The sequence below is a fragment of the Lissotriton helveticus genome, chromosome 3_2 (genome assembly GCF_964261635.1).
Source record: "Lissotriton helveticus chromosome 3_2, aLisHel1.1, whole genome shotgun sequence".
Classification (NCBI taxonomy): domain Eukaryota; kingdom Metazoa; phylum Chordata; class Amphibia; order Caudata; family Salamandridae; genus Lissotriton; species Lissotriton helveticus.
Window position 1 is genome coordinate 462,596,524 of NC_136062.1, and position 25,556 is coordinate 462,622,079.

Consider the following 25,556-nt stretch of genomic DNA (forward strand, 5'->3'; position numbering starts at 1 on the left):
ATGCTGCTGAAGTTACTGTATTATTTCTCCAATCTCACTGTTTATGTCCCCACTAAAACATACCAAGAGCTAGAGCAATTGATTTTAGGCTTCATCTGGAACAATGTTCCAGCGTTACTGGTCCTGGGGGCACCGAGGAATAAAACAGGCACTCTTAATAATGCCCTTACACACTGGAATGCTGCTGAATAAACATGATCGGTGACCTATACACCAATGGTATTTTGATCCTTTTCGGCAGATTGTCAGATGAGAATGACCTGCCATCAGGTCAGTTCCTGTTATACAACTTGATTACACGATCACTTGCAACAGCTTGGGGAGATATCAACACTGAACCAGAGATGCATCTCTTGATCCAATACCTGCATTTAATGGGCAATGGGTTCCATATGGTGTATTGGCTAACAGAAGCACTGCTAACTCACACTACACAGTCCATGACAGCATTGCGTACATGGTGGCAGGAAGACAGGGGAAATCCATGGACGGGACATGATCCTGGCTAGCCCACCGCAAATACCAAGAAACGCCAAATTTAGACTCATACAAAAATACATTACGCACAGGGCATATCTGTCGCCGGACAAGTTGAACAAGTACTTTCAACAAACTGATCCAGCATGCCCTTGTTGCTCACAGATGGGTGCAAATTTCTACATATGATGTGGGTCTGTCCCTCCCTGCAAATATACTGGCAGGAACTAACGGCGGAGTTTGCAACCTACACTGGCAGGCCCCAATTACATACATGGGAGGAATGTTTACTTGGCTTTTTCCCCAGATCCAAGAAGCACAGGGTAACTTCTAGGTTCACGGACCAAGGCATATAGTTGCCAAAAAACGAATTACTAAACAATGGAAAAGAAGAAAATCCCCCATCCTTAAAAACTGAAAACATTCACTAACGGTATGGGCACAGGCAGAAAGCACGGCTCTGTATAGGGAAGAGGTAGCAGGCCTGCGTAAATACCCCATTTCCCAAAATTGGGGTGTGATGCTAGTAGAATTGAAACAGAGAGATCAGGAACACGAAGGTAATAACTCACAAAATGGTGGCGGATTAGAGTTAGATACAGGTACCTAAGAGGGTCACAACTCAAGTTACAGCCACAATACCCTAATACACATATTGTATAAGAAGGATACCAAACTACACATTACTCAGTTTTGTGAGGCTGGCCACCTTGAGGGCACAGCCAAATACAAACGCTAGGGACGATCTTTGTGTGACGATCTTTCTGTTATTGTTTTATTGAATTTATGTTAGATGCACATTGTATTGTTTTATTCAATGCAGGTCACGGGGTTGAGTAAAAGTCGAAATACACAAAATGGACACACTAGTCAATTGGGAAATAGTAGACATTGGGCGCAAGAGACAAATGTTATTATATCTGTTGGACACTTAAAATGTACTGTAACCAGTATGCATTATTTGAATACTAATGTATTTCCTTAGTCAGATAAGTTGCCCTACCTTGATACAAGCCTATGTACCTACAAACGCAATCAAAAACACGCCAACATGTATATTACATCCCACCCCATATGGAAACTGTGATTGTTACACAAAAAGTGAAAATAAAGAAATGTAAACAAAATGTGAGGTCATCATACTCTTCTTGGCATCCCACCCTCTCATCTGATCTCAACATCTGCTCCTCCAGTTGATCTAGTTTCACTTCCTTTCATGTGATCGGAAATTCTCCTTTAGATGATCGAATGAATCTATGAATTACCTCTGTATTCTCTATTCTCTGTGCATTCTCAGCATTCCATTGTTGAACTGCTGCTAATGCATTTTGCTCCATGTGCTATATCTGATCCCAGCATCCACCCTTGCAACTGAGCTCATTATCTTCCCCAAGTGATCTTGTTATTCCTTTCTCACTTATGGTCCTAGCATCCTCTACTTCATGTGATCTCCTCTTTGCCTATCCTCTCTTTTGTGGGATCACATCATGCTGGTTTCTATGTGTGCCATGTGAGCATCCTTTATTACATGTGATCCCTTGATCTAAAATCAGCATCCCACACTCCACTTGACCCTACCATTCTCTCATCCTCAGGAACTAAGCTTCCTCTCTTCTGGTGTCATCATGCAGTCTCTCTTCCCAGCAGTGCCAGTAATCTCTCTTCTAGTGATCCTTGTACTATCTCCGCTCTCCTTACCATGTTACTTCAGCATCCTATTCCGCATTTAGTTTTAGTACCCTTTTCTACTTGTGCACAATGTGAGATGTGCATCAACTCCTCCATATGATTGCACCATCCTGTCCTCCAACTGATCCCAGCAGATTGTTCTTTAAGTGGCCTCAGTATATTCTCCTCCATGGGCTTTCACCATTAGCTTCTCTATGTGATCCCAGCTTATTTTCCAGCATGTTACTTGAATTTCCAATTTTCTATGTGATCCCAAAAACCTCTCCTCCATGTGATTCAACGTTCCAAGTGATCCTGTTCCTTAAGTGATCTCAGTATACCCTCTTACATTCTGTTCACCATTAGATGCAGTTAGCTTCTGCTCCATGTGAGTCCTGTTCTCCAGTGATCCCAGGACCAAATTCTCAATTTGATTACAGCATCCTCATTGCGAATAGATGCCATCATCCTCTTCTCCATGTGATTCCAGCTCGCTGGTCTTCATTCGATCTTAAAACCCTCGTTGACTTGTGATCTAAGCATCCTGCCCATTCTTTCTGGTCTCTGTGTTATTCCAACATCATCTCCTACATGTTTATCCAGGATCCTTCTCACCAAGTGATCCCAACACCCCATCCGTGTATTAAACCATCATAAACGCCTCAGATTGTTTTCAAGAATTCTCTCTGCTCATATGATCGAAACATTTTCACCTTCCATTTCATAGCAATATTCTCTTTTGTCATAAGATTTCGCCTTCTTGCGATCTCAGCTGATCATTTTGCCCTTCTTGTGATCTCAGCATACACTCTTACCACTTGATCACAGCAACGTCTACTCCTTGTGAGCTCAATAACATCTCCTGTAACTACTGCAAGTGCTACATCCTCCACCTTAGGATGTTTAACAAAGTTTCCTCTGTGTTGCTACAGGGTGTAGATCCTGTTGCTGCCTTGTCATTGATGTTAGTGTTATCATGGTCTCCATCAGAAAAGGTTAATTCTCAAAGTCCCATGTGTTTTATTGCTTCTTCCAGTAGTAAGGAGGCTTAAATAGACCTGAACTTTAAAGGTCCCTTTTCTTTATGTGTCCTTTCAGGTATGTGCAGCACTATCTCCAGGGTGGGCTATGGATTTCTGAACTCTAACAATTGCCCTTCACAGAACCCAAGCAATACTGACTTTTCTTATCTGATTCGAGCTAATTCTGCAAAGGTAAGTCTGCAGAAAGTTCTGTCTTGTTTAAGCCTGTTTGACCACTAAACATTCAGACAGTGGAGATTTGCACCTTTGGTATGAAACTCCCTTGATATGGAAGACTCAAGGACAATGTCCCGATGTCAAGCCACTTCTCTGCCTTCTCTTCCAGATTTTGCTCACATTTAAGGCCTTCGATATTGAATCCTCTCCAAACTGTGAGTCTGATTATGTCATGGTTTATGATGGGATGACCAAAGACTCCCCGGTCTTACTGGACAAAGCCTGTGGGAGTGAAAGTGTGCCCCCAGTGGTGTCTTCAACAAATGTCATGCTGCTGCAGTTTGTTACCAATGGAGCCAGCGTGTTTAACGCCTACTACCAGAACAGTAGGAGACTTTCTGTTTCTTATCTCTTAGTCACTAGGTGATGGTCTGCTTGAATGGAACATTAGATTATGCCACCTTCATTGAATAATATTTCAATCACTTTAAAACACATTGTGATAGAACTGGCCTTTTCTATAGCTGCATAAAATGTTTCCATTTAATCTACAGATACAAGTGATATAAAACTAACACATAAACCTACCCACAATGAGCCTCTGGGTCCTAAAAGCAGGTCGGAAACTAGGGTTAGTAAGGAAAGAGGTCAACGGCACTAACGGAGAGAAGTGAAGTGATCACCTAGCAAAGTTCCCATCCAGGAATTTAGGAATAAGACATGATGGAATTTACAAGTATGGAATTTATATGTGTATGCTACTGATCATGGGTCTGATACCAGCAAATCTCTCTCATAATATTGTTCGACATAAATACTGTGGGGCCGATTCACAGAACTAATCTGAGATAAAATCCTAAAACTTGCTACTTTTGGTACTCACAGAAGGCATTTAGTAGTCGTAAACTTAGGACTCCTAACTTTTCTACTACTAATTGCCTTTCGTGAATACTGAAAGTCGTAAAGTTAGAATTTTGTCTATGTTTAGGAGTAGTAAAGTTAGGAGTCCTAACTTTACTACTACTAAATGCCTTCTGTGAATACCAAAAGTAGTACTTTTAGGATTTTATTTCAGATTAGTTATGTGAATCAGCCCCTGTGTCATTATGGAACTACTGAAGTATTTCCACATTGAGTTCATAATAGAAAATCTACACTCAGTCGGATTACATTTTTGGAAATATTATTCAAGACATAACATAATCGTCAAACAGTAGTTTTTATCCATGATATTCTGACATGCAACCCTTGTTGTTAGTAGCCAAGGCCTGCTACTGCTGTCACCAAACAGCACTGTGGAACCTGTATTCCTGTTCAAAAATAGGTTTCGGGGGAATGAATGATTGCACTTCTAACATGCACTAGTGAATCTTTGCTGCATGTTGCTAAAGTGTTTGGAGCAAACCGGGGCTCCTGGAACGTAGCTGGTGATTGCAAGTAGATTCTTCTGGATGTTTGACAGTGTGTCTCTCTTTGCTTCTAGTTGCTTGTGCCCATGCGTACAGCACTTCCCCAGGGACCGTCACATCAGAAAACTATCCTGAGGACTATCCAGCCAATTTGGACTGTGGGTACTACATCTCGGCCCCATCAGGAAACACGGTCAGTAGCACAACACACTCCTTACTATTGCACGGGAAGAGCCCATGATACCATTCCAAGTGGTAGAAGAATGTGATGACACATTACTCCTAAATAAGACTCTTCTTTTCTTCTGTGTCTCATATCATAGATTTCATTGACATTCACTGACTTTGACTTGGAGCCCAGCTTCCCCCGCTGCCATATAGACTACCTCGCCATCTACAATGGACCCACAAACAATGACCCGCTGATTGGCCTATATTGTGGATCTGGCCCAATCCCACCAGTGGTGTCCACTGGGAACACATTGCTCCTCCAGTTCCACAGTGATAGTTCAGAACAGAGGAAAGGGTTCCAGGCTGAATACACCTTCGGTAAGTTGAGGCGGGCTAAATGTGTTAATGTGCTAGGTTGAGTTCAGTTCTGTTATGTTGTATTGCATTTTGTGGTACTGTATTACATGTTTCATGCAGCAATGTTTTCTGGAAGATTTATAACTGCAACAAAAACACACAAAGCTAACCAATAATTACCACTGAAACTACTCAGGTACCAGCCATGAATTTGATTTACTAGTTGGGTGACTTTACCAAACATGATGTCATAATCCACAAAATTAAAGAACACATGATTATTGTTTGAAGAAAAATTTGACAAGAATCACTGGTGCAAAATTCCACAGCAAAACCAGCTTTTAGAATAGAAGGTATGAGCACAAGAAACTCAACATAAAGTCACTATACCATATTCCAGTGAAGTTTAAAATCAAATCCAGAGAGCTCCACATCTCACAAAAACCATTTTAGCACAAAGGACAATGATACTTGCAAATGATGGACCACTATTGCATACCAACCTAGCTCCTCCTTTTACTCATTGCACAAAAAATCCCTTGAACTACAGCTCTGATGACAAAAGCACTGTCCAGAATCTTCAAGGAGCATGGACCAAGGCAATGGGACATGTTCAACCATCCATGAGAACCATAAATCTTGAACTAGGATCCATCATATTCTTCCTGGCCTGTGTTGCACACCTCTGGCCACTGTCCGTTACTACTCCGCGAGGGCTTGAAGCACCATGATGTGATTGTGCAACAGTGTGAGAGCCATGCATAACTGCCAACAAAGCGAATGTGGCAATTGTTCGCATTCCTTCCAGGATAACCGCAACTCACCCTCACTATCTGGTTCCAATCCATCCATTGTTGTGATCTTTATCACGTCTCAGCTACAAGGTAAAGGCCACTTTATAGTCACAAAGATAGCCATCTTGCAGATGGAATGTTTACCTACAACTGAGATGCTCTTATCTGAACTTGTAAAAACAGTCAGAAAATAGCAGCCTTAATGCACTCAAGAAACACTTCTTAGAAAAATTAATTACTCAAAATCAATGGTTTAAACATGGAGTTTAGAGGTATGTGTGCAACGGGTAAATGGCCCTGCAAGCCTTGTGGAACATATCAAACATAAATACCCAGAAATCTATCTGGGATAACCCAATGCACTACAGGGGGTGTCGCAAATGCGCTTCAGCAAAGATAAGATGAAACTTATAGCAGACACAACAAATTAGTACATAGTTCTCAAAATGTCATCAAATGCAACAAAAAGCAGTTCAATGGAAGATTCCAAAATTTCGCACGATGGTGACTTTATCCAAAGGAAGTTTATTTACTTTCTTCGTGATGCAGTAAATTGAAAATAGGAGTAAAGGAGCTGCACATCAGCATCCAAGAAATTTAAAATCCCAATGCATTTCGGGCGATACGGGATAGCCCTTCATCAGGGGAATCTAACAACAATAGAAAAGAATAAACAAAATTCAAATATACACGAATGTACACTGGGACTCAACACGAACAGAGGAGAGGCGGTATAATCTAGTGTAGTTCACATCCAGGCAAAAAAAGACACCGGGACTTCTGTTTTTCAGTAAGTCTCAGGTTTTTACGTTACCAGCTTTCAGAGTAATATTTAATCCTTTTGGGTGATTGAGCCTTTCCATCTTTTGCAGATTTGTGGTTACTGTTGTCTTTTGAGACCCAACTGATTATCAGTTTCGAATCCCTTGTGTTTTGGACCTGGTAGGTCGGCTTACGTGGCTACCTCTGTCTTTCTTTAACCTGGGTTCACCCTATTGGTGGTCTTGCACATCATTCTCTGGCCTTTTTTTCACTGATGAGTCATTTCCTTTCCCCACCCTGTTTGGGTAGGGAGACAAGGTTTATTGTTTCTCTCTTGTTCTTTTTTTGCCTGGATGTGAACTACACTAGATTATACGGCCTCGCCTCTGTTCGTGTTGAGTCCCAGTGTACATTCGTGTCTATTTGAATTTTGTTTATTCTTTTCTATTGTTGTCAGATTCCCCTGATGAAGGGCTATCCCGTATCGCCCGAAATGCATTGCATTTTTAAATTTCTTGGATGCTGATGTGAAGCTCCTTTACTCCTATGTTCAATTTACTGCATCACGAAGAAAGTGAATAAACTTCCTTTGGATAAAGTCATCATCGTCCGAAATTTTGGAATCTTCTATTGAACTGCTTTTTGTTGCATTTGATGACATTTTGAGAACTATGTACTAATTTGTTGTCTCTGCTATAAGTTTCATCTTATCTTTGCTGAAGCGCATTTGCGACACCCCCTGTAGTGCATTGGGTTATCCCAGATAGATTTCTGGGTGTTTATGTTTCTTATCTGAACTTGGCCCCAGATACTTCGAGCTACAAATTCCTATGAAGACTCTGGAAGGGTTTGAGTTCAGTGAGGTGAGAAAAAAGAAAAGGAAAGGTGCTTCCCACTAGAGAATGTTGTCTAGACACAACACTGTAGCAAATACATATGTATTCCTAAACCAGTATAATGAAATTTCAACAAGAATGTTGCTGTTTTGATGCAATGAAAATATTTTTATGAGTTCAATATATTTTATTGAGTTTTACAACCAGAAATAGACAGTGGCAAAAGGAAATAAATATACAGTGAGAAAGGCAGGTTACATTGAGGGGGAGAGAAAGGCTGTGCATACGATGAGTCAATATACAATTATGCAGTTGATATGGATCATTCCTTTGCAAGTGAATAAATACAGAAACAGTTAGGCATAAATATTACAGTAAATCGCAGAAGGACTTTACAATTTTGAATACGTGGTACCCCAGTGTTGTTCATGCATATAATTTTTTTTAATGCAAATGAACAGAGGATGCAGTCTGTTGAAGGTACTTTGTTTTCTATGACACATTGAAAGTCATATATTTATTTAGAAACTGATGCCGCTTGAAGCATCTTGTAACGGTGTGAATATACGATTTTATAGTACTAGGAGGGATACGGCGTATGTATGTAATGTACACAGGTGTGAATAAAACTAACATGTCTCACATGAATAAGGGAAGATAGTGGTAAGGGTGACCTTGGGGACTTTTGTAATGTTGGCGGGAGCGTATTTTAACCGTTGTGAAAGGAGCTAACTGGTGGAGAGGTGAATCTCCTAGATGAGATATCATGGAGGCTTGTGGATAAAGGTACTTGTGTCAAGCGCATTCCATATTGAACAACGCGATAATCTCCATGGGGATAGTTGAAGAGCAATGTTATTGGCACCTCTGAGAAAAGTTAACCACTCTTGCCACATAGAGAAAGAGACCGCTTTGCAGTTTTCCAGTTGTTTAGTATAAGCTTGCTGGCTAGAGTGAGCTTAAAGGGGCATATGTAGGTAGCCGTTTGCGATTCACAAACGCCAAAATTTGGCGAATTTCGGCGTTTGCAAATCGCAAACGGCGTTTTGATATGTGGGTGCATATTAGCAAAATAAGGAATCGCTAAAATTGCGATTCCTTAAATGCTATGTAGGAGTCAATTAAAAAATGTGATTCAGGCTTAAGGAATCGCAAAATACCACCTACTCTAAGTAGATGGTATTTTGCGATTTCCTTTAAAAATGCATATTTTTAAAAAATTCAAAGTGCCATGTGGCGCAAAGACATGCCCTTAGGGCATGTCTGTGCACCACATGTACTTACAGGCACATTTCAGGGGTGCAACAGGTGTCCTTTGGACACCCTTGCACCGCTGGAATTGTGATTCTCAAATTGCGATTATCTCATAGAAAAATCGCAATTTGAGAATATATCCCCCTTCATTCCTATGGGCCTCTTGGCCTGTAGGAATGAATTGGACACTCATTCCTTAATTGCGATTCGCAATTTGCTAATCGCAATTAAGGAATATAAGGTAATTGCAAAAAAATTGCAAATTATTACCTACAATCCATTTTGCGATTCTCAAAAAGCGATTCCTTAAAAATTGCTATTTCAGAATCGCAAAATGGAGATTACCTACATATGCCCCTAAGTCTAGTAGGAAACGGTTGTTGTCTTTTTTGAGTTGGGGATCCAGGAGGCCCAGAATAATGTATGAGAACTCTTTTGTGGGAAGAATGTTCAGGGTATGTCTAATGCAGTCTAAAACTTTATTCCAAAAGTCTTGGAGTAGGGGGTAATCGAATAGCATGTGTGCTAGAGAGCCTTCTGTCTTGTGGCAGCACCAGCAGTTGGGATCTTGTTTGAGTCTAGCTTTAAAGACTCTGGCGGGAGTCCAATATGTCCTATTTATTATCATTTATTTAGTTTGTGATAAAATAGGAGAGATCTTATGAGTGAATGGGGATTTGTTGATGGCGATCCAGTTAAAGGCAATGTTTTTCTTGTTAGATTCAGCTTCCCATTTTCACTGGCTACGAGATAGGGATTTGTTTTGGTTTGGTAGGAGAGTTTTGTGTATGTTAGAGACCAGATGACCTACTTTGAGTAGGTGGCTCAGAAGGGTAGTGAGGGAGGTGTTGGCACCCGAAAGATTGTTTTTGGCAAGTCTTACTTTGAGCTGCAGAAACGTATACAAAACTAGATTCACGAGGTTTAACCTCTTTTGAAAAGATGAGAAAGGTAGAGGAGAAGTACCTTTGATGATATCTTGCACTAGGTTAATGCCTTTACTTGACCTATTCAACCAGAAAAATGAGGAACAGTCCATTTTGAGTGCAGGGTTATACCATAGAGAGGATAGGTAAGAATGTTGGACCTTGACCTCCAAACGTGAGTCAAGGATTAGGAGGGCACTTTTGCTGTTCTGTATAATGTTTTTAGAGTGCGGCAGATGAGTTGTGTTCAATGTGACTAGTGCGGTAAGAGGGATGTTCTGTATGAGGGATCTTTCTATACCTACCCAGGGAGGTTAGTAAAATGGGTTATCAATTAACCAATTTGCTCCCTGTTTGCATAGAAAGGCCGTTTGATAGTTTTTGAAGATGGGTAGGGAGATGCAATGAGAATATTTAGACACTATGACGCAATATTTCAGTTGCACCGCTAGCAATTTCTGGTGCTTTGAGCACTCTGTCTGCATTGAGGTACAGGAGGGCTCTCACTGCCCTAGCATATCTCATTGGGTTTGTAACTCCGCCAGGTTTCAGCAAAGATAAAGAAGTCAAAAGTTTTGCAGCAAAGCCTTACATTTCATGCTTCTTAGATATTGCACTATGTGCCCCTTCATTCTTCTCTTAGCATGCAAGTCTCTGTGCCCCAGAAGTTGCCTTACTCACTTGTCCTTCCCTATCTAGCAATACTCTTAAGTAGTACAACTCGCACACTAGTCTTAACACTTGAGGTAAACGTTTGGCTGGTTCTGTAATAAGAAGATATACCTTGTGGGCAAGCAGAGGACTGTTTGCAAAATTCCAATCAGACACAAAAGAAATAGGGGACGCTGACCATTGGTTGCAATATGCAGGAAAACCAACCACACAAACCTAATCTTACAAATGATGAACCAGACAAAGACGAGAGTCTGACTGCAAAACACAACCATACAAATGTGAAACAGGACAAACAGAGCATTGGTTGCACAAGCATAACATTGGTTGCAGAAACCTGCTCTTGCAAACAATAGGCTGTGCAGTATAAATCATGGGTCAGTAGAAGTCTAAGAATCTCAGTTCCATTATTATTGTTTTTGTTTTGTGTCCTCATGTCACCATTGCAATGCAAATAACAGCCTGCCTTCCGATCTATACCTCCCCAGGCTTTTGCGATATTTCAATAGCCCTGCGCTTGTGCCCATCCAGTACACTGGTTGCACGTTCCACGCAGGTGTGTCCTCATGTAAAAACATCACTTGTGCTTTGTAAAGCGCTCTGATACCTGTTCGGGTCTAGTTTGCGCTATATAAAACTCTACAAAAAAAAAAAGTGTAATTGACGGACTTATGGGACTAAATACTTTTGGACCCATTCCAGTTCTGGAAAGCCTCCCAGATTTTAGAATGAGTATTGATCTCCAAATCAACATCCAGTTTACATGTTATTCTTACTACTTGTAGCCAGCCTATCCCATGGGGTGGTACAGCTTCAACCCATTTTTTACAGATTTTCCGCCTTGCGATAAGAACTAAATAAAAGAGTAGGGCCTGTTTGTCGGCAGTGAGGGACCCACTTAACTTATCTTCAACCCCCAGCATTATTAACAGAATATTTCTTTTGATGTTAGTACCTAAGATTTCATTAATAGTCTTTCCTACCACAAACAGGTATTCCTCTAGCTGAGGGCAAAAGAAAAACATATGTCTATCATCAGCACTCATTACGCCACATCTGCGGCATTTGGGGGTGGCTTCTATAACAAACTTTGCTAATTAGCGTGGCTTCCAATAAAGCCTGTTTGCTGTAAAAAAGTGATTCCTTTTCAGATTCGATGGTTTGACTGTTTTATAAAGCAGTTTAAAAGAAAGGTGCTGTAATTTTTCTGGTTCTGGAGTTTGCGTCACTTCATCCCATAACTCATAGGGGGCTTTACGTTTTTTCTCCTCAAACGTCAATAATGTCTGGTACCATCCACCTACTTCCTTCTTCACTATAGTTTCATTTTGTAATTTTAGTTCAAATTCCCCGCACACCTTCAGTCTCGTGCCTATTTGCCTCCCCCGGGACTTCAACCGGAGAAAATTTAAACCTAGAAAAGGACCCCCCTGTTTTTAACCACTTCGTTCATCACTATCAGCTCCCCCCCAAACCTCTATTCCTGCCCTCCTAAGTGAAACACTCAATTGGTCCTGCAGGCAATCTGGCGTGCTGGCTGAGTCCCAAATTGGTGTCCCTCCTGAGTAGTAGCCGATACCTACTATATTCCTAATCTTTACGCACAGAATTAGTGCTGCCTTCAACATCTTCAGCTTTACTTTTTTAAGGAATTTTGCACCAAATTTAAACAGAAACCCTTTCCCACCCCACTCTTTAATCATCTCCTCGAGTAGCCCGCCCCACAGGCTGTACCCCGGTGTACATAATAAAACCCTACAATTTTTAAACTGGAATGCCATACAGTATAATTTTAAATCTGGTAAGGCAAGCCCTCCGTCCGCTAATTTGAATCGCAATTTTTTCCAGGACATACGCACCCCCTTATCTGCCCAAACAAAACTGCCCAATTTACCCTGCATTTTATCTATCAGGCTGCTCGGGAAGGTGAGAGGTATGCAATTAAAAAGAAATGTAAGCTTTGGCAAGATCACCATTTTTATCAGGTTAACCCTCCCATATACTGTTAATGGAATATTTTTCCACCTAGTTAATATTTTCTCAATCTTTCCGATTCTCTCTAGGTTATGTTGTGGGACATCCTGAAATGAATTAGTAATATTGATTCCTAAATACCTGAATGGCTCGATATACAGGTTGAACAACAGGGGAGAAATTTGACAGCCCTGTCGCATCCCTCTCATGATCTTAAAACTCTTAGTGAGTACTCCATTTAATAAAATCCTTGCTGTAGAGGAAGTATATAGAGCTCTTAGTGTATTTACAACAAAAAAAAATGCCCAAATCCTATAAAATCCAGAACTGCCCATAAATACTCCCAACAAACTCTTTCAAATGCCTTAGCGGCGTCCAATGTAGCAACTGCCAAAGGCGCAGATCTCTCTGTTGCTATATCTATACATCCTATTAATTGCTGAGTCAACTCGCACATTTGTCTCCCAGGGATAAACCCCTTTTGATCCACATGTATTAGCTGAGACATAACTCTGGAAAGTCTACCTGCCAAAATGCTGACAAAGATCTTATAGTCAGCTTTTAGCAGGGATATCGGTCGATATGATACTGCCTTAGCTGGGTCCATAGCAGGTTTCAATATCAAAACTATAGAGGCTTCCCTCCACGAATCTGGGGCCTTCACTGTCCCTCTATATATCAAGTTATACAAATTCTCCCAGACAGGTACTATTTCTTCTATTAAGATTTTATAAACTTCCGATGGAACAGCGTCAAACCCCGCCGCCTTCCCATTTTTAGCTCTTTTGATTGCTCCCTTTATCTCCTCTTATGTAATTGATGCTTCCATAATTTCTTTCCCTCCTGCGTTCAGCATCGGGAGGTCAAGTGAGCTAAGCCACCGTCTAAACTTTGCGGTGTCAGGCATAATTTCTTCCGTGTATAGCTGGGAAAACAGTGCTTCAATATGCTCCTGCATGATGTCTCAGCTGTCCAGCAAGACTCCTGCATCACTTTTAAGCTCCTTTATGTCGCTTCTTGATCTTTCAACCCTTGCTTTCCAGGCAAGCAGTGCTCCTGCTTTCTCCCCATATTCAAATTCCTTAATGTTTGCTGCTTGCCATCTTGCCTTACACTTTTTTTCTATCCGTATTTTGAATTCTAGTTGTGCATCTTCTAGCCTCCCTTCCATCTTCAATTTATCCTCCCCCTCACCTATGGAATGCAGGACCTCCTCCAGAATCCCAATCTCCCTATCTATATTCTCTAATTCAGACCGTTCTTTTCGTTTTTTTAATGAGGTGAGACTTTTTAGGATCCCCCTTATGTACACTTTAAAGGCATCCCATACTATGCCCGGGGAGGCGGTATCCTTATTATTAACAAAATATTCAGTTGCTGCTTCCTTCAACGCTGTCTCCACCCCCTCTTCCAATAGGAATACCTGCTTTAGGGTCTATCTCCTGGGTGGTTGCGGTCCTAACGCTTGCACAGTTACCATTACAGGTGAATGATCGGAGATATGGGCAGGGAGGTGTTTAATCTTCCTAATATTCGCTGCAAAAGGTCTGTCAGCTATGAAGTAGTCAAGTCTAGAAAAATGATGTATGATATGTGTACCCCCTTGTCTTGCCCTTCAAATGTCTCCAAACATTCACTAAGTTAAGATCACGTATTATGCTTTTCAGGGCATTCTTCATTCTAGAGACATATACACTCTCTCTTCTTGTGGAGCGATCTAACACAGGGTCCAGCAGGACATTAAAATCGCCTCCTACAATTACAGGGGCTGAAATTGCAGCCATCCTCAATTCTAAATCTACAATATGTTGGGGATTATCCTCGTTGGGCCCATAATATCCCATGCATAAAAACTCCCTGTCCGTCCACATTAAATGAGCTGAAGCACATCGACCTATGCTATCTGTACTCAACTTCTTAATTTCTATTCTAGACCCATTCCTAACTAAGATTGCAACCCCCTTGCAGCAATACGGTTGATCTGAGACAATAACATTTTGGACCCAGCCACACCTCCCAAACAACTCCTTACTCTCGCTCGCCAGAACATGTGTTTCCTGTAAAAGGATGACCTGCGATTGACTGTTCATTAAATATTTAAATATTTTCCTCTGTCTGGGTTTATACCTGCGACCATCCACATTCCATGTGAGAATATTAACACTCGGAATGTTAGCCATAGCCATCCTGCCTCTCAATTGATTTAATTCCTAGTGTTGGGCGTAGCTTATTAAAATACGCCTGCATAAGAGGTACTGAGGATTTCTTTGGGTTTTTGTTCCCACTGCTCCCCACTCGTGCTCCCCCACCACCTACCCCCCCTCCCTTCTCCACCTATACCTACACCTACCCTGGGGAATCCTCCCTAATTTATTAGGCATAATAACTGCCTATGGGCATACCATTCGGGGAATCCCACTAACACAATTTCAGTATTTTGAGAGCGTTTCATCACTTCGAGGTATTTTCCTTGCTATTTTCCTTGCTAATTCCGTCAATTAGTGCTTCCACATCTTCTACTGAACGATAATTATACATTTGATTGTTCCACATAATTTGGAGCATTGTGGGGAATTTTAAATAGACTTTTGCTCCCAGCCTACGCAGCTCCTCCATCTTCCCGCTTAGCTCCCACTGTCTCTGCTCAATCGCCTTACATAGGTCCGATCTGACAAGGAGGGAATATCTATTGGCCAGAAAAGGCCCATTTTATAAACCTCAACTAAGTATCTCCTCTTTAATAGTATAGGAGGGAAAATTTACCAGGATCTTCCTTGGATTGGACCTTTGTAGGTTACACCGGAACAGCTCTGTGTGAGCCTTCTGTATCTCCTGCTCGAGATTTATCTCCTCCTTGTCTTTCAGGATTGTTTTCGGTAAGAGGGAGATGATGAAAGCCTTCATATCGGCCCCTTCCTCGCTTTCGGGTATATTTAGGAATCTTAAATTATTCCTGCGAGAATGGTTCCCGACTCTCTCCAGATCTTATTTGATTTTGTTTACCAAGTTTAGAGATCTCGGTCGCATTTTTCGCAACATCCTTTTTTTTTCAGAACAAGATTTTATTATGTTGTTGAAAATTGCATAACAAGCACAGCGCCCCGGGAACCGGAGGAGCTGTGAGCAGTAGAGTCAAAATCACATTCAGGCAATTCAATCAACAGTTTAAGGTAAAGTAATTTAACTACGGCCCCCCTCCCCTCTCCCTCCCACTCCTCCTACCCGGATTCCCCCTCACGCCCCCTGCACAGCGTCTAAGTAGTTTTCAAACACAAATATATCAAAAAGCATTCAGTGTGTATGTCTCATGACCCGGGATCAGCGTCCAAGTGCCCTTCCTCGGGGCCATCATGTGCTGGCGGTTCCAGCCATAGTCCTCTATTATCTGCCCATTTCTTCCAAATCTTATAATGTTTCCGAGGGCAGCCCCTGGCTGCATAGATCGGGCACTCCAGTCCCATGTAATAGTCCAGTCCCCTTTTGCACACTCCCACCAGGGGGGCCCTAGGGTCCTTCCAGGCTCGAGCCACGTCTCTCTTGGCCACAGTGAGGCCCACCAGCAGCAGATGTCGTTTATAGATATACTTGTTGCAGATGCCACGTGGAGAGACGCCATCTGAACGGCTGTCGCCGTCTATCTAGAAGTAGGTCTAACGCTATCGGGGAGTGATCTGACAGACCTCGTGGCAGTATGGACGTGAAATCTACCCTCCCAACCCAGGCGTGAGGGACAAACAGGTAGTCGATCCTGGAGAAGATCTTATGCACCGCTGAGACGTAGGTGTATTCACGACTTTGGGCATTTTGCCGTCGCCACGCATCCACCCATCCCATCCCTCTCACCATGCCGTTCAGTTTAGTAGGAGTTTCCGGGGGCAGCTCTCCCCCCAGCCTGTGTCGATCCATCCATGCATTCATTACGTCATTCCAGTCGCCGCCGACCACTGTCATAACATCAGGTATCTCAGCCCATACACCAAACAGCTTTTCAAAAGGAGCTCCCTGCAGTGGGGGCGGGGCATACACACTCCCGAAGACTATTGGTTCAGTGCCTATCTTACCTTGGACAAACACATACCTGCCTTGTGCACCAACCCACTGAGTCTCATGAACATAGGACAGCCTGCGGTGTACCAAGATTGCCACCCCATGGGATCCCCTTGCAAACCCAGCATTATACACCTGCTGAAAGCCGTAGCGCTGTAAGCTAAGGGTCTTAGTACCCATGAGGTGAGTTTCCTGTAGCAGTATCACATCCGCCTTATCTCTCTTCCCCTGTCTCAGGACTGCTCCTCTCTTTATCCTGTCTAGCATCCCCCGCACGTTCCAGCTCACAACATGCATCGATGCCCTCTGCAGGCCCGATTCAGGAGTATCAACCGCCATCTAAGGGCAGAAATATGGATAGCCTGAGCGTCTGAGGCCACGCACACATGTTTTGCTTCAATAGAACTTGTAAGATCACTGTGCAATTCAACGCCTCCCACCCTCCCGTTCCCCCTTCAACTTACCCCCAACAAATCCCCCCAACCCCCACCCAAGTCCCTCCAACAACGTCCCCACCACCCCCCATACCTCAGTAACATTGAAGTACCTGTCGCGGTATAGGTCAACTCCGGCCCCCAACGGGAGGCCAGAGATCCACTATCCCAATGGATCCCCATGAACTACCCACTCCGTTCCAACTCTCCCCCCCAACAAACTCCTCTAAATTGAGGGTTTACCGCCTTTTAGTCCACCCCCCACCCAACCCGTACCCTGTGTCTGTAAGTCTACATTTGCCTGCCAGTGTTAGTGTTACCATAAACGTAGATCATCTCCAACCAGGCCTGCAATATCTGCCACTAAGCCTGTACTGTGATATACAAATCAAACAGGTACCCTGTCTTCTTTCGCCCCTCACGATCCACTGTCGGAGAGTCTGGGGGTTTAGTCTCCTCCGCGTTCCCCTTTTTGGCTGGGGAGCGTTTCGTTGAGCGAGATCTCCAGTTGCTTCTGCTGCGCGAGCGTCGGGGCGTCCGCGGCGGCGGCGCCGCCGAGGAGGATGAATCTGAGTCTCGAGCCGGCGGCGTATGCGGTCTGATACATACTGTTTCTTCCGTCCATGTAAATACCTCTTCAGGGGAGTTAAAGAATAGGGTGCGGGACTGATAGACCTCCCGTAGCCGAGCCGGATAAAGTAGAGCATATTGGATCTTGAGGCCTCGCAGGCGGGCTTTAGCAGCCGTGAAGGACTGCCGTTGTTGCTGCACCAATCGTGTGTAGTTCGGGAATATCATGATCCGCTGATTATTCCACATGAGGGGCTCTTTCAACCGGGCTTGCTTCAGGATCGTGTCTCGGTCATGGTAGTTGAGCAGCTTGGCAATCACCGGCCGCGGTCGTTCGCCAACCGGCGGCTTATGAGTGAGCGCTCTATGGGCTCGTTCGATGATAAAGCAGCGGGAGAGGGACTCCGGCGGGAGCCAGCCCTCCAACCACTCGGCGAGAAAGGCTTCCATGTTTCCCTTTTCAAGTCTTCTGGAAAGCCGACAAATCGCAGGTTGTTGCGCCGAGCCCGTCCTTCGGCATCCTCCGCCCAGAGAGCCAGGCCCTTTTGTATGCCCTCCAAGTTGGTCACTTTTTTCTTCAAGGCCGCCAGTTCGCCCTCCACTCCTGTAATCCGGGTTTCTGCTTCTGTGATGCGGGCTACCGCATTCCGCAAGTCCTGTCGCAGCAAGGTAACATCAGCCCCAACGGCCCCAATTTTTGCATCTAACGTGTCTCGGGATTGGGTGATTGCCGCCAGGAGAGCTGCATTGTCCGGCCCGCTGGCCTGGTGGCCTCCCGAAGCCCCAGAGGTGCCACTCGGGCCCGTGAATTTATCAATAGTCCCCTGTTTCGAGGTCCCACCGCCACTCCCGCCCCTGGTCATGGTTGATGATTGAGAGGGCAGTCGTCAGGTCACCCTCCGTAATTCCCGCGTCTCTCACCTTTCGCCACAGGGGGGGGGGCCCTCCTCCGCAAGTAGTCGTCCTTCGGGGCCCACCAGCCCTACACCCCCGGTTCCACAGGCTCTGATGGTAGTCAGCAGGGAGTCCGGGCCACGCCCGCCAACTGCGGCCACAGATTCTGCCCTCGGCGTCCTCCCTCCGACCTCGCTACAATTCACGATGAAGTGCGTCTACCCACCAGGGGCCCCTCAGCCACTGGCCATCAAGATCCGGGTTCGTACATCCAAGGCTGCGTGGGCATGTGGGTATAGGCCGCCACAGTGTTCCTCCGGGCTTCCGTTCCTCCCGCTGCCCATCCGCTACTTTCTCCGCAAGATGGCCGTCTCAGGGGCCCGACCCAGGGCGCCCGCCACTTTCTCCCGTCACTAGATGAGGCTTACTTGTGGACGCGGAGGCCTGCCGTCCACGGCCCGTCTCGGCTGCCGAGATGTCTGACCACAATTCTGAATGGGCGCCAACTAGCGCAACCCGCTTCAAGTTCGGCCCACTCACGTCTCAGGGATCTGGTCCACCGCGGTCCGATCTGACCGCCGGGTCCTCCGCAGTCTCACCTTCACTCCTCTGCCTCTCAATGCTGCCGCCACGCGCCCCGTGCACACTCACCACAGGGGTCGCTTCGCCGGGCCTAAGCCTCTCCCGGGGTCCCCGCCGCCACCTCCGGCCAGTTGGTCGATGACGCGCTGGCCGCAGCCTCCCAGTAGCGGTTTGGCCCCCTCCGGTGTAGCGCCGGGCCCAATGAGGTATGCTGTCAGTGGCCGCTCGCCAGTGTCCATGTCCCGGTTAGGGCTGGCCGCTGCGCAGCCTCGCTCTGCCGTTCGCCGTCTGCCTGCTTCCTCCTCGGGTGCCCTCAAAATCGAGGTCCCGGCGCCAATCCCCAGTGTAGGCCGCTCCGGGGCTGATTGCACCCGCTCAGTGTCGCCGGTGCGGCCAAAAATCGCGACACACCTGCCGGACACCATCAGCCACTCCTCACTGCCGCGGGACGGGCACTGGTGAGGGGGGAAGCAGGATAAATGTCAGAAGAAATGAACGGCGGGACGGAGCTACTCTAAGCTGCGTCCGCCATGTCAGCTGCCTTAGCCACGCTCGCAACATCCTTTTTAACTGCGCCAACTTCTTCTTCCAAATATTTTGTACGGGAGACAACCTCGTCTAGCCTCTGCGTTAACTCAGAACAGGATGCCTGTATGCCCACTTGGTTGGCCTCTGATATCTCAAACCACTTTGTGATATCCTTCTTCAGTTCCAGTAACAAGCTGGCCAGCAAGATCTCCACCTCTTTATCAGTAACAGGCGCTCCCATGCCTGGCCTACCCGGGCTATTCTGCCTATCCCGATTTGATTCAAAAGGCTGGGGTTCCTGTTCTTCAACTGATGCTAAGGCTGCATACCTATTGCTCACTGGGACTGTTATTATATCTTGCGGAGGAGTCCCGCTCTCCCCTTGTGAAGCATTCATATCTTCGACATCATTGTAACCCATGTCCAGATCCTTTCCCAAAGCAGCTACAGTATTTGGCCCATTTGATGTATTACCAGAAGTGGGCTCTTCAGGGCTGGAGCTTAAACTACCTGTACCATTTTTCTGCATACTCGGCAGTACTCGGAAAAAAAGATTTGATAGGAGGAGTTACTTTTACTCTTGTGGCTGGGATGCCAGATTTTTTTACGCTCTTTCCCTCATTAGCTTTCCCACTTACCACCTTCACTGTCCCTCTTGCTTGTGTACTTGCTTTTTGACGCCCCTTACTTGCATTAATAGTAATTTTGACTCCTTGTGGTAGTTCAGGCAGGGCGTCTGGTAAAATGGGAAGATTTGCCTTACCTCCTATATTTGTGGTCCTCAGTGTGTACCTGGAGGGGGCCTCACCTTTCATGTTGCTCCTAGTCTCCATATCCTGGAGACTTCCCTCATTCCCTCTCACTTTTTGTATCTTCTGCTGTTTCTCAGCACCAGCGCTGCTCGAACCTTTCTTCTCAGCCCCCACCTTTTTCACCAACTGCAGGCAAGCCCTGCTTGTGCTGACTCTGCCTCCGAGGCCAGCAGGGTTGTATTGGGATTCAAATTCGGCCCGGGCACGCTAACAAAAGTGGCCCACATTTGCATATTGCCGTTCCCCACAACACTGCTTCAGCGAAATTTAAAAAAAGGGGGGGGGGATGGGAGGGGTTACAAGAAATATACCGATTAGTTTACACTGTTGAACCACACCTGAAACAAGTGAGGCCACTTTTGCTCAGGCTCTGGCACCGCTCAATCAAATCAGCATATATTAATCGGCCGGCCAAGGGAGAGAAAGAGAGTGTCACACCTTTGCCCATTGATGCAAGGGAGGGAATGGACGCCCATCCGCCTCCAGAAAGGCCACTCGGGCACCCGCTGGGCTGCTGGCGGCACCCAACAACGCAGAAACTGCTTAAATCGGCCCCCAGGCTGCTCAAAAAAGCAGCCCACAGCTGCAGTTCAGACACCGGCCCCTCGGGCATTGCCCGAGTGCCCACGTTACCAATCTGACGCTGGAGGCCAGCCAGCCAAACAGATCCGCTGGAGGCCTCTGGCTGCCTCTCCCTAGAGCGTGCTCTGCTCTCCGTGTTACTGCTAGTGGCGGAACGGACTCTGTTACCATCGTTTTCAGCTCTGGACCACCACAGGAGCCCCACAGGTGCAGGTTAGTTGCGCGATTCCCCGCCATGCCGATCCGCTTTTCACTCTACGTTTACCGCTCTCCCATCACTGTCTCCCCCCCTCCCCCCGTTACGGCGCCCACGGCCGCTAGCTCCTAGCTTGTGGCCGCCATGTTCCCCATCAGTGAACCTCTTAGCTCCAGATTGACCGAGATCTGCAGTTCCATTAATGTTATTATTAAAACAGGAATCCACTTGGGAACCCCTCAAAATGTCTGCAAATGCAGGGGCTGAGACCTGTGAGGCACACCAGACATGGCGTCCACTATCACTTAAAACGCAGGAACTGTTATGTTTTTAAAAAGTTCTTGGCATAATGCAAATTGATATCAGGGTAAGCAGGCAGCAGTTTTCCGAACCACTGTCGGCTCTCCCTCTCGTGAAAGCTGCCTGTTATGGTCAGGTTCTACTTTGTGAATGGAAACCTCTTCTTTGCAGTGACGGCATCTATTCGATGGTTTCATCTACAGTTGTGGTTGCACAGGATTGATATATATCCTTCCATCTTGTTACCATCATGCCTCTTTCATGCTACTTCCTTCTTAGGAATCACATAGATTTAACTGTGGACATTGCGATTCACAAACCAATTTCCAAAATGATATAGGCCCAAAATCCTGAGGTATATAATTTCCGAAGCTGAGCTCTTGAAATAACAGGAAGCACCTGGATACCCTCTATGGTGATTAGTGTGCTATACAAATCAATATAACATGACATAACATGAAATATAAGGAAGCAGTTCCAGTGTAGATAAAGTGCACAAAGGTCTCAGGATTAAGTTAGTAGAGTTTTTGAGCGAGGATGTTTGGAGCATTGTTAACTTCTCATGCAACGTGCCACTGAGCCAGCTCTTACACTGCAGCTGACAGTAACAACTGATCAACACATAATATTGCTTTACTTCTGTCGTTCCTTGTCCATTCATTAATGCCTTGAGCTGATAATTTTTATCTATTTTCTTTGGCTCTCCATAGATAGTTAAACTGAGCTTTCTTTCTGGTCTGCACCAGCCACTTCCTTCTCCACTGAATTACTTTGCCATGTTGTGTAGTTCCTACAAATCTATTTCGGAACTGCACGTGTAGACAACATACACTAAGGTATTGGTGTCCAGACTGATTCTAGACAACCCCAAAGGATATGTTTGACTTTAGACCAGCTAGGTCACAGTGCCACTATAAGCCCCTCTTACAGAGGAGTGAATAGTTTCTGGCAACAATCGAACATCAAAACTCTTACCTCTAAGGGATCATGAAAACAGTACAATACTTTTCACTCAGTCACTCGTCCTCACTTTTGTCTCAGAGAAATACACATAATAAACAGTGGGGACATTTTCAATAAGTATTTATTGAACCAACATTATACTAGTATAAAATACGTGTGCTGCAGCAACCCTGAGACAGAAACAGATATATATGGTTATAAGCACCAGCAGAGTAAAGAAAAGGTAGAATTCTACCATATTGCACAAACATAGAATATATGCAGGCATATGGGTACATAGCAATAATAATGTGTACTCCTACGATGCAAACCCTAACTAGATGTACCTAAGTGTACCTAGCATGTACATAGGTATATAGCCAAGAATCCCCTTAGGATAAAGCCAACCCCATTTGCTGATGTGGGAGAGTGAAGGACCCCATCTTGGTCACAAGATGGACCCCCCTGAGGAATGTCACACCACTGCATACTGGAGTGTCTGTGTGCAGGGACCTCAGCGTCTCGTGTCAGCATGGAAGTCTTTTATCTCCTCTGCTTTCCCAGCAAAGATGTGCTTATATACCCAAATGGCACCCTCAGAGTTCTACCTAGAAGAGTACTATGGGCATGTCGGGCAAGGATGACGATACTGGTGACCCTTATACAAAGTTATTATGCAGAAGATGGGAATCCTGCTGTGATACTGAAAATCCTCATGCATAATAAATGAGGCTAGTTTTCTGAGAAATCCACACAACATTTATGTAGCACCTAACTAGGTAAAAGGTCTGCGCTATTATAACACTGACTGTAGATGCTAGAAGAGTATGTCACTGAATTTAGAAGTGGAAGGGTTAAATCACTGAGTATAGAATAAAGAGGGTTATAGCACAAAATCTAAAAGAGGTGTATAACACTAAGTCTAGGATTGAGACATTTGTAGCCCTGAGATGAATTCAGACAGCGATGGCACTGAGTCAAGAAATAAAAAGGTTATAGCACCAAGTCTAGAATTGAGAAGGTTACACAAAGTCTAAAAATAAGAGGATTATAGTACCACATGTAGAAATAAGAGAGCTGTTGCTGGGAATCTGAAAATCAAGAGTTTTAGCTCCAAGTCTAAAATTAAGATGGCTGTCACACTGAGTCTAGAATCTAACAACTTGTCAACAGTCACATGACACGCCACATTGCTTTATATCCCTGCACTTCACATATTCAGTCATCTAACCTCAGTAGTTTGGCCTCCACAAGCACATGTACCAGTTTCAGGATGGTCTTTGCTGTGGCTGGTATTTAGGTGCTTCTTATATTTTCATTCTGGGCCGGAGTGTCCAATGAATCAGCATCTTACAAACTTCTGCTCTTTTTGACATACTTTGGCCCAAATGCAAACAGCCTACAGCAGCAGAACCTTGTGAGACATTTTAACTTAACATGTGGTCAAACGAATGCAATGTTAAAGGAATGGACAGGAACATCATGGCTGCAAAGAAGCAGGTTCCCTATCAATGAGGCTGTGGCAAGGAGAGGATCCTATGGGGGTCTGCAAACGCCAGCTTTATGTGGTGATGGAAAGGAGTCCTTCTCCAGGCTGGATTGGGTCAAGACAATCTTTTTACAGATACAACATTCTCATATGTGAACTCTGGTGTTTAGATGGATCGACTCAGCAGAAATCAGGTAAAAAACTGTGGACGGCCTGCAATCAGCATATGCCTAATGACTTGAATGTTTCCTAAATCTGAACTGATTGGGAGGAAACAATGTTTTATATCAAATAGATATAACCTGTCATGTATATACATGGCTAGCTCTCTGACAACAGCTATGCACTCTCTCGGGTAAGGTATACCCTTGACCAACTTCACAACTGACATTTCTCTCCCAATCTTTTATTGCAGAGGAACCTTAAGAAGAGATGTGGCACATTGACTCGGTGATAAAAGGACCTACCAAAGTCCCCATCTCAAGAGAAGAGGCTCCTACTTCATTCTATATTATATTGTCTGACACTTTACATAGCTTTGGTGTTGTGAATATGGGTCCTTATTTAAAGTTTGGCCGAAGGGATACTTTTCCAAACAAATTGGTGGCTATTCCATCCCCCAAACATGAGTTTCCAGGATCAATTTAGAGTCTCAATACTACCATGTTTCCATTGTCAGAGTGTACCCTGGCTTCCCCAATGGAAGAGTCTCAAACCGTCCACTCTATTGAGGGTTATCATTCTGACATACTTGTTTCCTGTTCTGGACTGCCTGCTAAGCCTAGAGGCCCCAGACAACAAACCAATGAAATGACCTCAACATCCCAGAGTGCTTTGTTTTTCAAAAAGAAGCATTTGCTTTGGAAGTTTGTTTTTCAAGAACAAATATATTTGCCGAGCAAAGATAAACATGGCATACACTAACCAAAGTTTCAGCACCTGCAATGGAGCCACCGCAATGGCCAATAAGACCTCTAGTGTTTTGATAAAGTGTGTTGTCCTTTTCCTCTTCTGTAGAGCTGTGACCGCCTTGCATGTGATGTGGGCACCTGGCCTGAAATGTTTATTCTGCTCTTACAGTATAATGTGAGTGTCAGAAAGAAAAAACCCAAATAAAGTTGCATTGTCAGGTGAAATATGACTGGTTGTTTTATGTTTACAGACTGCACAATAAAAACTCTGTATTATGTTCCAGACAGGGTAGGTTAGTGGGGAGGAAGGTGCAACACTATGGCAGCTTCCTAGGATCTAGCAGAAAGGCTACCAGATTACTCACATGAGAATCAATATTTGAGTGTCTAGCCTCATGATTGCATTGTGTTATAGATGCTCTGTAGTGTAGCGGCTGAGGGGATGTGATGGCAGTTAATGGGTTGTTTGTGTGAGTTACTCAACTTACACCAGGAGTTGGGGAAGGGGAAAGCTGTACCTATGGGCTAGTTTACAGTAGTGTTGGACCTAGCAGTGTGGCAGGCTGATGCAACCCTCACGGCCTGTAGGGTGTTCAAACAGACAATGATCAAATTAAATCAGGAACATTTATTTAGCGCACACATCACCTGAAGGTCTCATGGCGCTGGCGGACAGCTCCTGGATTGTCAGCAAAAAGGGACAGAGCTAATGGTCGAACAGCCATTTTTTTAGACTCTGGCGGAAATGGTTATGGTCAGAGATGATACGT

The 25,556-nt window shown here is 44.6% G+C and overlaps 1 protein-coding gene across 1 annotated transcript in view; it reads left to right on the top strand.

Moving 5' to 3' along the window:
• LOC144826361 (astacin-like metalloendopeptidase) overlaps nucleotides 1-24,970 on the top strand; it is a 174,190-nt gene extending 149,220 nt beyond the window's left edge. Inside the window, exons 9-13 of the mRNA XM_078684689.1 lie at nucleotides 3,244-3,359; nucleotides 3,514-3,730; nucleotides 4,828-4,946; nucleotides 5,077-5,302; nucleotides 24,291-24,970. Coding sequence (XP_078540815.1) covers nucleotides 3,244-3,359; nucleotides 3,514-3,730; nucleotides 4,828-4,946; nucleotides 5,077-5,302; nucleotides 24,291-24,301 — 689 coding nt within the window. The 3' untranslated portion in view covers nucleotides 24,302-24,970. The remainder of the gene's footprint in view (nucleotides 1-3,243; nucleotides 3,360-3,513; nucleotides 3,731-4,827; nucleotides 4,947-5,076; nucleotides 5,303-24,290) is intronic.
• Nucleotides 24,971-25,556: the final 586 nt, after the last annotated feature.